General features: G+C 37.4%; 1 protein-coding gene across 11 annotated transcripts in view; it reads right to left on the bottom strand.

Moving 5' to 3' along the window:
* The window catches only part of CACNB2 (calcium voltage-gated channel auxiliary subunit beta 2), a 250,596-nt gene that overhangs the window by 43,465 nt on the left and 190,256 nt on the right, over window positions 1-16,875 (bottom strand). For all 11 annotated transcript variants that reach the window (XM_030476373.1, XM_030476366.1, XM_030476434.1 and 8 more), the window contains one exon: window positions 3,621-3,743. In XM_030476373.1, coding sequence (XP_030332233.1) covers window positions 3,621-3,743 — 123 coding nt within the window. The remainder of the gene's footprint in view (window positions 1-3,620; window positions 3,744-16,875) is intronic.

Genomic DNA, 16,875 nt, shown 5'->3' on the forward strand with positions numbered 1-16,875 from the left:
ATGTTGGTGGATCAATGATACACAACCTAAATTGCAGTATTATCTTTCGTTTTGGCGACTATAGGAATGTGATATTTGAAATGAACTTCAAGATATTTAGCTACGTCCTGGGTTCAGCTATAGCAGTCATTTTTCTCCTTCTTAGTAGCTGGTGCAGTGCTGTGTTTTTTAACTTTCAGCCTGGGAACAACGCTGATAACACCGATGTTTTTAGTTGTTGCTAAGTAATGTTTATTCCAACCAAGGACTTTCTCAGCCTCATGCTTTGCCAGGGAGGAGGTGAAGCCGGGAGGAAGCAGAGACAGGACACCTGACCCAAACTAGCCAAAGGGGTATTCCATACCACAGCACGTCATGCCCAGTATGTAAACCGGGGGGAGTTACCCGGAAGGCCCAGATCACTGCTCGGGTCGGGCTGGGTATCGGCTGGCGGGTGGTGAGCAATTGTATCCTCTCCCCTTGTTATTTCACTAATCATTATTATCATTGGTGGTAGCAGTAGTGGTTTTGTATTACACCTTAGTTGCAGGACTGCTCTTATCTCAACCCGTGGGAGTTACATTCTTCCGATTCTCCTCCCCATCCCTCCGGGAGCAGGGGGAGGAAGGGGGGAAGTGAGCGAGCGGCTGTGTGGTTCTGAGTTACCGGCTGGGCTCAAACCACGACAAGCTAACAAAAAATAAAGATTAAAATAAACTCATTTTTAAGCTCACAAAGTATAAGGGTATCTATAACATTCATCCTGTGGGATGCCTTTATGAGTAAGAATAACAATATTTAAAAGGGAGCTAATCTGGAATAGCAGTTTCTCAAAGCTGTATTAGACTGAAGCATATTATGAAAACCATAACCTTTCATTGCAAAATGCTAACCAAAGATATGCATGTGTATTTAAAATATACTGTAGGATAATATAGGTGGAGGAAGACTATAGCAATTGAGCCAATGGAGGTTGCCATTTTATGGAACTGCTCTAAGGTATACATGAAGTCTGCAGAAGTTGTATCATTAACTTTGTAAAAGGAAGAGACAGATACCTAAAAACTACCACTAAATCAAAATATGAATAGCCACTACTTCTTTATGCTGCTCTACAGTACAGCAGGCTACTACGCAACCACATTAATCTTGGTAGCAAGGTGTCCAGCTCTCAAGGTGGAAGCTCGGGTGAGCAATTCTCTGTAATCCATCTGTGCTTGGAGTGCCAAGGCTAAAGATGAATTAAATGCGAAGCAGAATTATGGCCATGCAGTAAAGCCTCAAAAGATTCAGGAGCAACTATGGTGCAGTGCTTGTTTCTTCAAGCAGGAAGGAATCCTTCATCTTTATATGTACTGAGCCTTAATGAATGTAACCTAATAATGAAAATAATCACTGCAGTACTTTTCACCACTGCCCATGCACATTTTGAACTGAGGTTTTTCTCGTTTGAGCCCTCTCAGCAGCACAGATCAGAGCACACTCCTTGCAGACAAGACGAGAACAACAATGATCCACTGTGGCCTTACTATGTAGGTCAAAGTTATTGGAGATTAACTTAGATTTCATTATTTCTAGCTACCAGTTAGGTATAAAATATAAAAGCAAAGCTGCATTTTATAGTCAAGTATGTTTTTTTGCTTTTCATCTGAAGAAATGATTAAACTTTGGACATTTCAGTTCTCCCAGCATTAACTATAGGAAGCACCAAAATTACTGAAGGAGCAGTATCTGGTGGGATATCACCCTGGAGAGCGAGAAGGGCATGGCCATAGAAGATGGAGAGGGAGGATGCAGCTGTGCAGGGAAGTGCCGCTGCTTGGGGCACCCTCCTGAAGAGGTTCAACCCACCCAGATGCAACAGCTGCTGCCGAACACAGGACCAGAGAATCTAGGTCCAAGTCTGAATCCTTGCGGGTCCCTTCATACCTCTCCATCTGGCCTGGGTGCAGGGTCTCTTCCACAATCTAGCTCTGACCTAGCACCGCCAGACAGTCAACTTTCCTTAACTACTTAGAGAGAAAATCAGGTATTTTTAAAGGCAATTACCAGAGAGAGCCTGTTCTGTTACATCTGAAGCTGCAAGAATATTTACATCTATTTTTCCGTTCCTCAATGATAGATGCAGTTGCAGACAATATAACAACTCAACTGAGCTAAGCCTCCTTTCAAGGCATTTCTGAACATCCAGAAAAGTTCAGGAAACTTTTTCTTCCTCATTTTCTCCCATGCATATTTACATGTGAGTCTAAGTTGTGCTGGGAGGAAAAAGCATAAATTATAACAGAAAATCTGCTAACACTGTATTTCTGGTTCATATGGAAACAGGAAAAACACTTGATGTGAAGTCTGAGATTATGACCTCATTTGAAACGCAGATAGAATAGATGACTATACAAAATCATTTATCTAACCAAATTGTGCTGTATTTTCCAGTGCTCTCAGTCTCACCAAAGAATGCTGATGGTTTTCTTTTGACAGGACTCTGTACCTGTTCTGTCACCAGAGAAAGCAATTATTTTGCACTATCATCAAGTAGAAAAAACATTTCCTTTACTACATATAATCTGAATCCAAATTAACCTTTTTTTTGTGTGTTTAACATATATGGAAAAAGATTATCATTAGTCATCAGTATGAAGGCACTGAAGTCTATTTCTTGTGTTTCCTTAGCCTCTGTACACCTGTATTTCTACCTGTGTATTAGGAATGTTTATTGCTTCCACAAAGCACCTGTGCTAGGAGATTCATTGAGCATTATCATAACTATTGAGGGATTTTTCGATAACCTAAAATGGGGCAAAGATATAACTTCAAATGCATGGCTAGGTTGCTCTCACTCTCAAGCTAACTTCTTAGTTCTTCTGCTATAAATTTCTGTTTCCAGATGGACTATTTTGTGACAAAATACAATGGAATATGACCAGAAGCTGGGAAAATTTGTAAAATGAGGGAATCATTCAGAAGGGACCAGGGTGCTGCTATGGAGGTCCTGTATGGGAAAGTTACTAAGTTATTTGCTTTGTATTTTTTTTCAAGAAGCAGAGAATGAAAATTACTTCAGGTGATTGAAACTGTAAAAATTGGAAATTTTCAAAGCCAAACTACAGAAGAAATCCAATGCAGCTTACGCAAAGCGCCTTTTTTGACAGTTGCTACCATCATGAAACATCACATCGGTTCTTCAGTATGTAACTGTTAACAAAATACTGTCTGTGCCAGGGAAGTAACACTGAAAAAAAGGAGACCTGAGGATTTTGGGGTTAACTGAGATTCAGTCACACAAATAAAAGAGAACCAACCCTTGGCTGCTGAATCACAATGAACCCTCATAGTACTAGAATGGTAAAATCCTGAAAAATTATATAATTGAATATGCAGATGTAGACTTTCAAAGCTCAAAATAAGTTATTTTTACTAAAGAAGAAAAGCATCCGCTTTCCAAACTTTATTAATTTGATTGTAGAGAAATTGTGCCATAGCTTTTATAAGAATAATATTTCAAAGAATATTCAATTCCTTATTTTATAGCATTTGTATAGTGTTTTGACAATGTGAAGTGTTAATGCTAAGACGTAGTAGCACTATTACTCAGATAGATCCTTAAAGGGAGATTCACTTACTTGTCTGGTTTTACTTACTTCTTTAACATGAAGAAAATCTTTAGCCTCAAATGAGATGGCCATGCCTGGGACTGGAACATCATCATCGTGAGCTGCACTGTACCCAACATTTGTTCGAACTGCAAATGCAACTGGTTTTGTCTGCAAAACAAAGGATAAATGGCATGAAGATTTCCCTTGCGAACACGTACATATATACGGATGTACACATAGACCGTGATTTATGTAAGTTATCTTTTTAAAATCATAAAAATTACAGAGAATGCTCAAAGCATCCATGGAGAACATCATGTTTACTTACATCGGTTATTTAATATCAACACATTTGATGGAATACGAGATTTTTTTTCTACCTACTAACACTCTGAATTCATTTGGAGTAAGTCAAACCAGTAATTAGAAATCATAAAGCAGTTGGCAATTCACATACTATGTGCAGCTTGCAGTTCTGCTTCCACACCTGCCTAGAGCTATGGAGGGGCACATGCCAGCCCCCAAGCAGTCTTCAGGGAAATCACAAATTAGAAGAAGCAGTGTCAGCAGCTTCCAGTGACCCCTAAAGCAAGACACCTCACTGCAGAGCCATTCTAAGAGCAAAGTAACGTGCCCTCAGATTGTCAGCTCATTACCGAATACCAATGACACAGAAATTTACTAGGTCACATAATTCATCCTATGACCTATAGTGGTAATTGATATCAATGAGTTACAGGATTTTCACAAGTTTTATTTTCAAGAAGCAGTTGCAGGAAGAGTCAGCCACCCCCTGGCCCCACAACTGCTCTCCACCCTCCTGCACAACTTCTCCTTCCGAGCTCCACTGATGCTGAAACACCTTTCTATGGATAAGCAAGTAGTAAAACCTGCTCAGCCCAGCCTACAGCTACAGAGGGCTTCCTCTTCTAAGAGGTACAACCAGAATGCAGGAGAACAACCTTTATTCTGATTTATTCTATGCCAAACAATACCTTGAGCTTGCTTTCCTGACAGAGGATCCCTGGGACCTACTATTGTCCTACCCCAGGCTAAACTTTTAGTCCATCCCAAACTCCACTACACTGCTGTTATAATCTAGTCTGAAGTCTCTGTACATTACAGCTTGTAAAATATTTTTTAAGACAGGAGCTGAGTCTCAGAGGTGCTCACGAGGGATTATGGAAGGCATGACATAACTTATCATCTTAAAATATACTAAAACTTCTACCAGACAACAATTTTAGCTTTATTAGTTGGTATCCATCATCACTTCAGCTTGGCTAAAAATATGGTATTTTGCTCAGATGACAAGCAAAAAAAATTGTCTCATTTTCTACATACGGAACTGCTTCCATTTATTCTCAAAGGAGAATATGAAAATGCACCCCCTAATTCATGACAGCAAACCTGAACACCTGAAACCAAAAATCATGCTGTATTTTTCTGATTACTAAAAAACCCTGCCTGCTCCATCCAGGCTTACTCTGTCAACTTGCATAGTGCTAGGGGACAGAAATCTGCCGCCTTAAAATACATGATAAAATAATGAGGGAGATAGATAAATAATTCTAAAGACAATATCATGCTACCTGGTCTGGAAAGGACAGTTGGAAATAAAGGGAGAGTAGGTTTCCTGTTGCTTAATTTAGGTCTAATGTGCTGTAAAAGCCACAGGGCTCCAATAAAGCAGATTTTAAAACTCCTTAAATAGGCCTATATTTGAATGAATTACCACACTCAAAGAATTTACATCTAAGAGCACATTCTAGGAAGGCTTTTTAATTTAGAAGGATAAAGAATAAGCTCTTTTGTAACAGTCGGGTCGAGAGAGTCTCTGTAGCCAGAAGTGAAATAGGCAGTTTCAACAGAAATAAATTTTGGGAGGAGATTGCAGAATGGGTTTCATGTTTATGTGGTATTCTATATCTAAATATGTATTTGTATGAAGAGATGATCAGGAAATTACTGGAAAAGGACATTATCCCGTCTGTTCTTTCTTCCAGAATTAGTGGAAAAATCTTAAGAAAGGTTGGGTAGAAGGACTCTAAAGACTGAAACTGGTACCATTTTAACAGGCGCTTATTTAAACTAGAAAGCCTACAGCACACTGAAAAATTAAATGCAACTGAATATAGTTACGGGTTGAAATCACACACCCCAAGAGTTCAATGTCTTTCTTGGTGTTTAGTCAGAATGAGAATGTTGCAAATAGTTGATTGCTTTTCTTTTCATGTCACCTGAACAGAAATAATATGTTAACAAAGAGGAGTGCTGTGTGAAATGCAGTAATAAAATAAACAGACAATAATTTTTAAAGTGTCTTTACTTTCAACAAGGAAAATCCTATTGCTGTTAGAACATGCTGGAGATGTTACTCAATAGATATAGGTGGTATAAACAACATGATTGTATTTGCACTGTGCAACAGAAAAAAAGTTCAAATCAGGAATAATATTTAAAAAATACACAGACACAACTGGTAAGTGGATCAAATTCAGCCATTAACAGGGAAAATATGTAGAAAAATATGTATAACGTGGGAACTGTTTTAGATGAGTTTAGTAGATGTTCTTATTAGCTACCATCCTATGTTAGAAAATGATGGACATTTTTTTTTTAGAAATATAAAAAACAATAAAAAACTCCAATAGCTAGCTGAACTCATTGTGTTGGGTGTCTTTCTCATACCTTGAACTTTTCCAGTGTGCTGCAAAAAGAGTTGAGGCACCTAAGAGAAGTTTCTGGACACCAGTATGAAAGAAAGGTATGTCCCTTACTAAGCCCGTGGTAAGTTAACCTTGTCATTACACAGATGGGCTGTTAGAAGGGCATCAAGATATGTTTATGCATTCATGATTACATATCTAAAAGTGGGTATTTATGAAAATGACCATCCAAAAAATAAACTTTGGTGATTCCTCCACAACAATTTAAAAACCTTGCAGTCTGAGTATGTCCACTTCCTAGCAGCTCAAATTTGTACCTTACTGAACTTCTCTACTATGCTCTCAGTTGTTACTAGCACTCAGGTACCCAACCCAAAAGGCAGCAAACTATTACAGAATGCCACAAAGAAAAAACATAGTCACGCAGGCACTGAATTCAGTGGTATCATGTATCTTCCTTCAAAATAAAAGACTACAAATTACTGGGTTTTACTATCCATAAAAAACTCCACAACTTCCATGAATTTTAAAATTACAGATTAACAGAGTTGATGCTTTCTATGCTATTACTCATTTCAATATTGAAAATACAGATATGAATAAGCATTAATTGTCAAATCTAAACAATACTTCATCATTAAATAGTACAGCATGGTATAAATCATTCATTGTATTAAGAATGATCTTTTTGTAAAGCATAGTAAACTATCATTGTAGAAATGAATCTCAGAACAAGAATGGAAATATTAAGGAACAACCTTTGCCAGACACTGATAAGGGGGACAATATTCTTGCTTATCCATTCTCACATTTGCTGCATCCTCTAGTGAATATAAAAAATGCTCAACAGAGTATTGTAACTTACTCCTAATAGTATCAGTGGATGAAAGAATTTAGACTAAATTCTGACTAAAGACTCTAAAATCTCTGCTGCACTGCAACAAACAGACATCTTCAGCAAATAAATGTCCTTGACATACTTCTAAGAAATGATCTAGAATTTCTTCTCAGAGGGCACACCTGACTACCCAGGAAAAAGAGAATAATGGAAACTACTCCAGAACTATCTTAACATGAAAGATAAGTAGCAGGTAAAAAAACCTCTGTCATTTTCTGCCGCTGAAAAATTAATGTAAAACTCTGAGTAGAAAAAACAAAGCAGAACATTGAGCTACAGATATTCACAGAAATGGTGTGTCCCATTTTAGATACTTGCCATACTGGTAGAAAGGGAGAATGAAGTACCATGGGATTAGACTACAATAATTCATCTAATTGAATATTTAAAACTAATTAATTTATAAAAGTTAAATGCTAGCCTTTTTACATAAATAAATAATTCTGACGTTGTCATAGAACTGTCAAATTAACTACTTTTTCTTTTCTTGAACTACATTGTCTTGAACTAAAAAAAAAAAAATCCAGCTGTTATGTAATTAGGGCCTTATGTAAATTTTTTTTTCTTTACATATGCATATGTATATTTTAAAATATATCTAGCATCTGCTTACATATCCTCCAGTTCTAAAATTAGACTAGGTCAAAACAGTTAAGCACTTTCTGTTAGCTCTCTAAATCTCCATGAAAATGTGATGTCAGTTTAGCATTCAGTTAATCCACAGCCTGAACTAGAAGGACAGATGCTCCCAAATGTTAAACAGTTTAACATTTCATCTCTCTCAAGAGAAACAATGTTTCTGTTATCTTCAGAATTAACATTTCCACTTTGTTTTCCCTTTTTCCCCTGTAAAAATACAACATTCAACAGACCAAATAACCCCACAAGGAGAACACTAACCACACCATGGACATTACCATCATCTCTACCACTAGGACAGCAGGGAACACATGCTGGAGTGGGGTTCTTCATTACACAATTTCAGCTTCTGGTTTAAATTCAGATTACGAATCAATGAAATCTTATTCACCAACTGTTAAACCAACTCCGGCTGTACAGTTTTGGTAACGGACATAAATTCAAACAGGAGTAGAGAGACCTTATTTAATTTTCACTTTTTCTATCTGTATCTCACTTCTTCCTTTTGGTTCACAAGTTATAGTCGCTTTATACATCTTCATGCCAACCTTCATTACTAAATCAATAGAATTTACAGTATTATTGTACTCTACTACTTATGTTCCTTCACCCTTGTTTTATCACTAACTTCTATTGAATGCATACACCAACATTTGCACATTGTATCTGCCTCAGCCAATTTGTCAGTTGAAATGAGTTTGCACCTGCTTGGTTGAATTTGTATTCAAGAAATATTTCACCCAATAACAGAACAAAATAGTACAATCTGTTTTCTAGTAATGTACTTAAAACATGACAAGGTCCTTTTTTTCTTGTAACTCGTTTCAGAGTTTTTATGCTGTGCCATAAACTCAGTGGATGCAGCCCCTGGGGATCCCAGACAAGGAGGCAAATTTTCTGACACAGAATTTGCTCTCAGAACAGGTCATCTCCCTCACGGCCCCTAATTTTGGGAATGTTGCTTGATAACTGAGGTAGTTATCTATTCCCCAACCACTACCAGAATGCAGAAAAACAGATTAGAGCATTCTCCAAAGCATTTTCATTTACACCTGAAGCTGTCCTACGTGAAGCAATGACTCTAGGGCTGGAGAAATACAAGCAAGGCTTAAGGCTGCCTTTACTTTCCTCAGCAGTAGGTGATGAGGATCTAGAGTCTTTGATCCATCTCATTTCTCACTCTATTACATCATTCCCACAGTAAAGGTACACTATATTTACACCAGTTTAAATGAAACAGAATGGGAATCTGAATGCATCTTTCATGAGGGCAATGCCAGCTAAGTCAAGAACTTACTCACAGAATTACTTCAGTTACCATTTTGACAAGTTGCTTGTCAAAGTCAGCAACTGTGGTGAAGTTTGGAAAATTTGTCTCAAAGCACATCTCCTTCCTTACCATTTCTACATAAATGCTAAGCATCCTTCATAACAGTCACTTTTTACAGATGCCTGTAACCTTGTCCTGAAAGCAAGGAATTATTTTTCTCCAGAGTAATGAATATAATGGGTCTCTCTTGAAACACTACCAGGTTCGCACTCCTGAAAATTTAAAACACCACAAGGGGTTTTTTTCAGCTGAAGAAAGATGATACTACCACTGAACTTTTCATTAGTGGTCTTGGTAGGGAGTAAATATGCCAGGCAATGACCTACATTTGGCACTATTTCCACAGAGTAGCCCTGTACATAATGAAATAGGGCTATAAGCAATATTAATACCTCACGTAGGACAAAGATCAATAGCAGTGTGATGGCCTGACAACTGCTGTCTTACAATATCTCACTTTATTTTGCCCAGCTGTTGAGACTGAGAGTCAAATATATAAGGCAAATGCAGTTTAAAACCTAGATGTTTTACAGAATTACGTGATTTTCATTATTATTTTAAAGTTTAAAATGACATGAAATATATACTGTCACAAAAGCAGCTCAAGATTGCAAAAATAAACAAAAATACTAAAAGAACTTTTTTTTTTTTAATCTGTACACTAATCTATACATTTGTTACACAAGAAACAAAAATCAAACCCACATGAATACACAAGCAATTCACGTCCTAAATGCTGATTATTGCTGGAGCCTCATTACAGATAAGTAATTGACCAATCTCTAACAATAGCATCTGCTCAGCAATCTCATTGCTAAGGAAGCAATGACAATTCATGGATGTCCCAATCGAAAACCAGAGTATACCTGCTGTCACTAAAAGTAGAAATCAATACTATGACTTTCCAGCAAAGATTAGACCTTCTTTTACTGGTGTGGGTGTATGTATCAAACAAATTTGGTAGCAAGACAGAACCACAGAAGAATGGAGGTTGGAAAGGGCCTCTGGTGTCACCTAATCCAATCCCTGTTCAAAGCAGGTCTGGATAGATCAGGCTGCTCAGGGCTGCGTCCAGGCATGTCTTGAGCACCTCCAAGGACAGGCACCACAATCTCTCTGTGCATCCTGCTCCAGTATTTGACCACTCTGATGGTAAAAAGCCATACAGGAACTATAGTTCACTCATACATCTACGAGTGAGGGGCCTTATCTATAATAGACAACAGATACTCGATTTTACACTGCACTATAGGAAAATGAAGTGTTATTACAAGTAGAAATCACCAGTTTCCAGTCTTAACTGTAAGTGGTCTAAAAAGAGGGGTTTTTTTCCAACCACTAGGTCAAGGGCTTTGTGTGTGTGTGTGTGATATGCTATTATTTCCGGTTAAGACTGCAGCTGTATTACTTTCCTACAGCAGACAGCACTGCCCTCATAACCATCTAATGCCTGAGGTTCAAGTCTCGGGTTAGTGCCTCCCTGTGCAAGGTGCTGTACTCAGCACTTCCAACAACTGAAAGAGCTGAAAAAAAAAAGTATAGTGGGAGAACAAAACACAATAAACTTGTAGTTAATAATCAGCAGCCTGAGTACAACAGTGGTATAATGAAATTTAAACTCTTCTGAATTATTTAAGGCTTTTGATAGCATGGATCTCTCCTGAGGCATTTGGAAGAGAAGTGGTCACCAAAACAAGTAGTCCTGGAGCCAAATGTCATTACTGACTCAGGCACTGAAAAATTATTTGATCTGAGTACACTTTAACATCTATTTCCAAAACTAAGGCAACGTGAACTATGCTCAGCCACCACCACCACCTGCACGCTACCTTACCAAATGTTGGCTCACCAAATTCTTGCCTATGAAACATCATAATCACTGCTCCCCAGTGTAACACTAACATGCACCCTCCTGCAAGAGTGGCCAGCAAGGAGACATACCCACCACACAAGCCACCACTGCAATCTTCCTCTTGGACTCTCTAAGCAGGTTGCAAGTGTCGCTGCCTGGACACTCAGCTATTAAAGCTTAAGTGTGATTTTCCCTAGGATTGAGACCCATTTGAGGTGAAATTTGCTGAGGAAATCTCTGAATCCTTTCAGTTGCTTGGTATCTCTGATACAGCAATGCCTGCTTTCAATGGTAAAGAAGGAAAATTTAACATATCCAGCTGATACGAAAGAGAGTCTGCTGGATCCATTTTTTCTTATACAACAGGTAGGTTTAAGAGGGGGTTTTTTTGTCCTCTTGAGATACTTTTGTTACTATTTTAGCTCATCTTCACACACAGCTTGAAAGTTATTTTTCCTACTTCCTTTTACGAAATCATATCTGAATAGAGAGTCACCAATGTCGGTTTACATTCAGCTCAGGAGGCAGCAAAGACTGAAATAGCTTTAGTGACGCACACAGAGCTTTCTCATATGAGTGGGGTCTTTTCTTATTAGAGCATAATGCCAAAACTCACCGGTGGCTGTGTGTTGTTTGCATGCAAGTGTGCCAGGAAGGTGGCTCTTCAGTGCCACCCACTTGGGGAGTTAACGGGAACAACTGGAAACAGGCACAGCTGAAGAAGTCTGTTTGTGCTTATAGAAAACATGCTTATTCTGGCAGCAAAAGCCAGCAGATGAAAACTGTCATTTGCAACAAAAATACTGTGTTGGGATTTCAAGTTCTTTTTTTCAATGTCAGAGTGAGGACATTTTATGCTTATGAGACATTTTAAGCTTATGAGACAGCATTTTAGTAGATCTTAGCTTTTTGGCTAAATTGAGGTTCACATAGATAAAAGATCTGCAGCAACATTTTCAGGCTGTTAGCAAACAAATATTATCCAGGAAAAGCATAAATTTGTGACATAGCAAGCTAAAGTAACGAATAAATCAACAATGCAACGGTTAGCTAAAAATGTAGATCCTATTAACAAAAGCTCCTGAAAAAAGCTATATAATTGAAAATGTTTTTAAATTCAATATTATGCATGCAAGTTTTATTGCTAGTTCCAACATTTAAATAATTTTGCACTTCATTTTTTTCAACTGGATCAGAAAGTCTCTATGACTGCTAGAGCCAAAGGTTAATGTTAAAATGTTTCACTTTTACATAATAAGTTAAGCATGTGGTTTTTAAAAAACTATGCAGAAAAATTCTTCCTTTATTAGAAACATACATTATGTAGTTAGAGTGGTCTATTTCCAGGAGTTATATGAACACATGTTCCAAGGATGGTATTTTAGAGTTTGAAAAGTCAAATGTTATATTAGCTCTTAACTAATATGCTGAACAAAACCTGATAAGTTATGTCAGCATATGGTAAACACTACAGCTGACTCAATGCTGCTGCCCGTTTCACATGATTACATTTTATGGCCATAGCTTATGCAGTCATCATAGAATGACAGAATGAATCATAGAATGGTTTGGGTTGGAAAAGACCTTAAAGATCACTTAGTTCCACCCACCCTTCCATAAGCAAGGCAACTTCCACTAGACCTTATCCATTAGACACCCTTATCCATTAGACTACTCTTCAATTGAGTAACTATTGTTTCTGTAAGTATTTCACTATCTAAGGTAATTCTCATACGTAAATTCAAATGGAATCTCTTCTGCAAATCTCCCTGACAGCCTAGATACAGATTACAGAAATTGTAACATGTAGCATATACATTTAAACTGTGCTGGAAGAACATTTATTGAAGTTGCATGTTAAAATCCCAGGCTCTGGGAAAATGAGAATGGAGGTACCTTTAACTTAGGGGAATGGTGTTGGTACCTTTAACTTAGCCTTCACTGTGTATACTACTATGGTACTAGTCATTAACTTCATAATCATATATTCTCCCCGCCTCAGTGCTGCATCTTACTTGCATGAAGGAAGGATCTCCCCTTGTAACAGATTGTCCTGGGTTTAAACCACAACACAGACCAAAGATGTATGAAACACTGGGAGCTCTCTACAGAGTCTTATACTCCTCCAATGGATTAATTTTTGCCATCAAAAAGTGAGGCTCACCAAGTTCAACTGAGAAAGGCAAGCAGTCTCTAAGGGATGAGTTATCTCTTAAGATGGCATGAATCACCTTTGCCTCTCTCTATCCCTGAAGCAGGGAACTAAAGCACCAAACCCTTGTCATTCAGGCATACCAAATCCTACCCACTATTCAGTGTTATGGTTGGAAGGTTTCTTAAATTTGTCACTCAACATTATTATAAACTTTTGTTCTCAATCTGTGATTTAGCAGTCCAGCTGCAACACTGTAAGGACAAATCAAAGCTCACACAGCATTCGGATAGCTTCTGCACAAGGCCCCACAAAAACAAGAAATCACTAGAGAACTAAATACATCTACTTAATATGCAGTAAATATAACACTGGGCCACTACAAAAAAGAGAAGAAGAAAGCAGAAACAAAATAATCAACAACTACTTGTGAAATATAATCAGATTATACAGTAAAGACTATAGCATTATGTATCTGCACAGGAAAGTTAAGCTAGCACAAACCACTTTACATCTTTCATTTTCTAGCTTTACAGCACTGAATATTGTGTACTTTGTTTGTTTGTTTTTAAATGTAATTGGGTGTGTGTATGTGCAATTTTCTACTTTTAAATAAAACAAACAACAAAATGATCCCTTAAGTAATATGTTTCTAGTGTCACGCTGACCTTTTCATACACCATCAGTATGACTGAAACCTTTACATCCACTGCCAAAAACTCCTTGTAACTTCAATCACAGAATTAACAGACTGCAAATGGTTTAGTATTCTGTAAAAGGAATAGCACTAGAGCTGAGGCACGCTTTGGCTGTGCTCTCAAATATTTGCTGAAAGCAGAACAACTGTGAGACTTGGGAACTAGAGCTATTTAAATTAAAGCTAATCAGAAATGTAGTTTATCTGATTTTTTTCTCCCTTTTTTTTTTTTTTATAAAGTCTAGCTGAAGCTGATATGAAGCATATAAAACATCAGGACAGATATCTTAATTTTGGCAGAATGACCAAAAAATAAAACTAAAAATAAAACTAAAAAAAAATTCTATGTCACTAACTTAATCTATTATAATTCCCCTGTATCTATTGAAATCCTCCTTTTGCCCTTCAGGCTAAAATGGCCATCTTGAGTCCTCATCCTGACCATCACTGTGGCCATGCCCATCTGGAAGAGCAGTAAGCGCTTAACCCTCACCCTTCTCTTTCCATGGGAGAGTTCCTGTGAGGGTTAGCACCAGCAGAGCTGCTCCTGCAATGCAGGGCAGTTCTCCTGCCCTGTAACAGGAAGAGTCACTGCCTTGCCCACATGCTCTGGAGTTCCCTTTTTACCAGAAAAATCCTCTAAAGATTTAGAATTAAATTAGAGCAGTGCTAGGCCCTCTCTGACATAAGACAGAAACCAGGCAGAATTATGCAGGGGAGAAGCCAACATAAGAGTGGTTAAAAGCCAGGCTTTGGGCCATTCTTTGTCTGAGCCATGCCAAGAGCATCACATAATCAAGGCCTAAAGATTTATGAGAGTTTTCATCCCATTCCTGTTCAAAAACACTCTCTCACAGTAACATGCTAGAAATGGAATTACTTCTCTTTAATACTTCCTAATATTCAATATTTACTTTTCCTTAAGTCATCTCATTTGGATTCCTTGCTCGGAGCACAAGATAAAACAGGTTTCCTGGTGGGTGTATGAGATGCAAGAATAAAGTGCTATGATAATGATATCCTTACAGAATATATTATACAGCTGGTGCACAGCTAGTCATCTAGCCAGCAGATAGCACACTAGCTGGCAATACTCTTATTATAGCCATAGAACTGCTAAGGTTTAGTTCCAGGTTGGATGCCGCAATAGTTATTACAAAAGCATGAAACAAAATGACATAGAATTGCAACAATTTTATCTTTGTAAGAAAAAGAGATATGGTATCAAAATGCAAAGCAGCAGAAGGAATTCTAATTTGGGTTTCTAGACAATTTTAATTTAGTCTGCTTTCTTTGGCTCAGTGGATTGAATTTTCCATAGGTATGCAGGGACATAGTTCCTTAGGCTGAACCAAAGCAAGTCGAGCAGCCCACGCTCAGTCTTATCAGGAAATCAACCTGAGCAAGATAACACCCTTATATGATACAGCTGCCTATCTACACACAGTTGTTTTATCCACAGACAACAGGTATTGCACATACTAGCATCTTATTCATAAGCAGCTGCCATTTACATGTTCAATATCACACAAGACTTTACATGATTTCACCTATTGCTGCAACAGGTTCTCCTGGAAAGCAACAGCCACTGGGGTAAGAATCAGCCCTTCTCTCCTCCAACCCCCAGACTGTCTTTCCCTTTATTTTGTAAGGTTTAGCTTATATTAGAGAACCCCCAAATTTAATTTCTTTCTCATTGCCACATACTGTAGAGGGCAGAACACCCAGAGGAGGACAAGGATGCTCATCAGGAAACCCCACATGTAAAATTCATGGCTATACTCCAAGAAGATCTGCAATTCCCTTTGAATTGCTGGTAGCCAACCAGAAGGTTGTAAATAGCCATTATTGCATAAGTCATGTGCACAAAGTGATACTGGGGATACAGGAAAACAGATGGTACAATTCTGCACTTTATTTATTTTTTCAATTTCAATGAATTTTATTAATAGGCGTATTCTATTTCCATATTTACTTAAAGAAACTAAGAGACTGGAGTGAAGCCTAAAAGTAGAATATTAAGCAGCAATGCTGTTAAAATATTCCATTTTTGTTAATAAAACCTGTTTGCAAGACATGGAGAATGGCGAGACAAAATAAAATCAGTAGGTATTCTTTAAGTAATATATTTTAATCTTGTTTTACATTTGTATTCCATCCCAAAGAAATACTCTTCCTTGCTAGCGTAACTTTTCAAATTGGTTGACTAGTATCAAATTCAAGATTTCTAGTACTTGTCAGACACTGGAAAACAAAAGCATGTTTTACTGGTTTTCATCTAAAATGAATCAGTTTCTGCACCATGGAATAAGACCTACTATACACTAATAAACACAATATTAACTTTAGGCAGCTTCGTAATTTTTATATTACATTAATGTAACATTAGCTTAAGTTTTAAAACATTCATTGTAAAATAAAACTTATTTAATATAGTGCATGATATCATGGTGGGTTTCACACGAAACAATACAGATCGTGTACCTCATTAATCAGCATCCTTTCATTTGTTTAAACCTGATGACAACTAACTCATCTTTTTACATATCAGTAAACAATTTAGACAAATCTTTTGTTGTCACTTTGTGCTCTCACCAATATGGTAACCGAAAGGAACTGGAAGTCCACTGCATAACAAAAATCATGTCTTAATTAATAAAACAGAGTTGTGTGAAAATCTGCATAACTAAAATTTACATGAAGGAGATTACATTTTCTGGAAAGGAAAAGAAAGATGCTGCCTAGCATAATAATTATGTAGAACTTCTCTAAGGTTTAGAATGAACTGTGAGATAGACCATTGAAAGTCTCTGATTTAAGGAAAATAAATAAATAAAATTAAGGAAAAAAAACCCAAACCAATCAGGAAATAGAAACAGAAAAGACATATTATGAGCAATCAACCCTGGAGAAGACGATAACAGTTTTATTTGAATAATTACCAATCATATAAGCATAGGTCATTGTCTTAATGACATATTTAAACTATGAAGCCATTTACTGAGAATAGAGGCAAGCAGGGTAAGAGTAACACCTATGAATGCGCTGGAAACCACAAGTGGG

This window comes from Strigops habroptila, chromosome 1 (assembly GCF_004027225.2).
Source record: "Strigops habroptila isolate Jane chromosome 1, bStrHab1.2.pri, whole genome shotgun sequence".
NCBI classification, from domain to species: Eukaryota; Metazoa; Chordata; class Aves; order Psittaciformes; family Psittacidae; genus Strigops; species Strigops habroptila.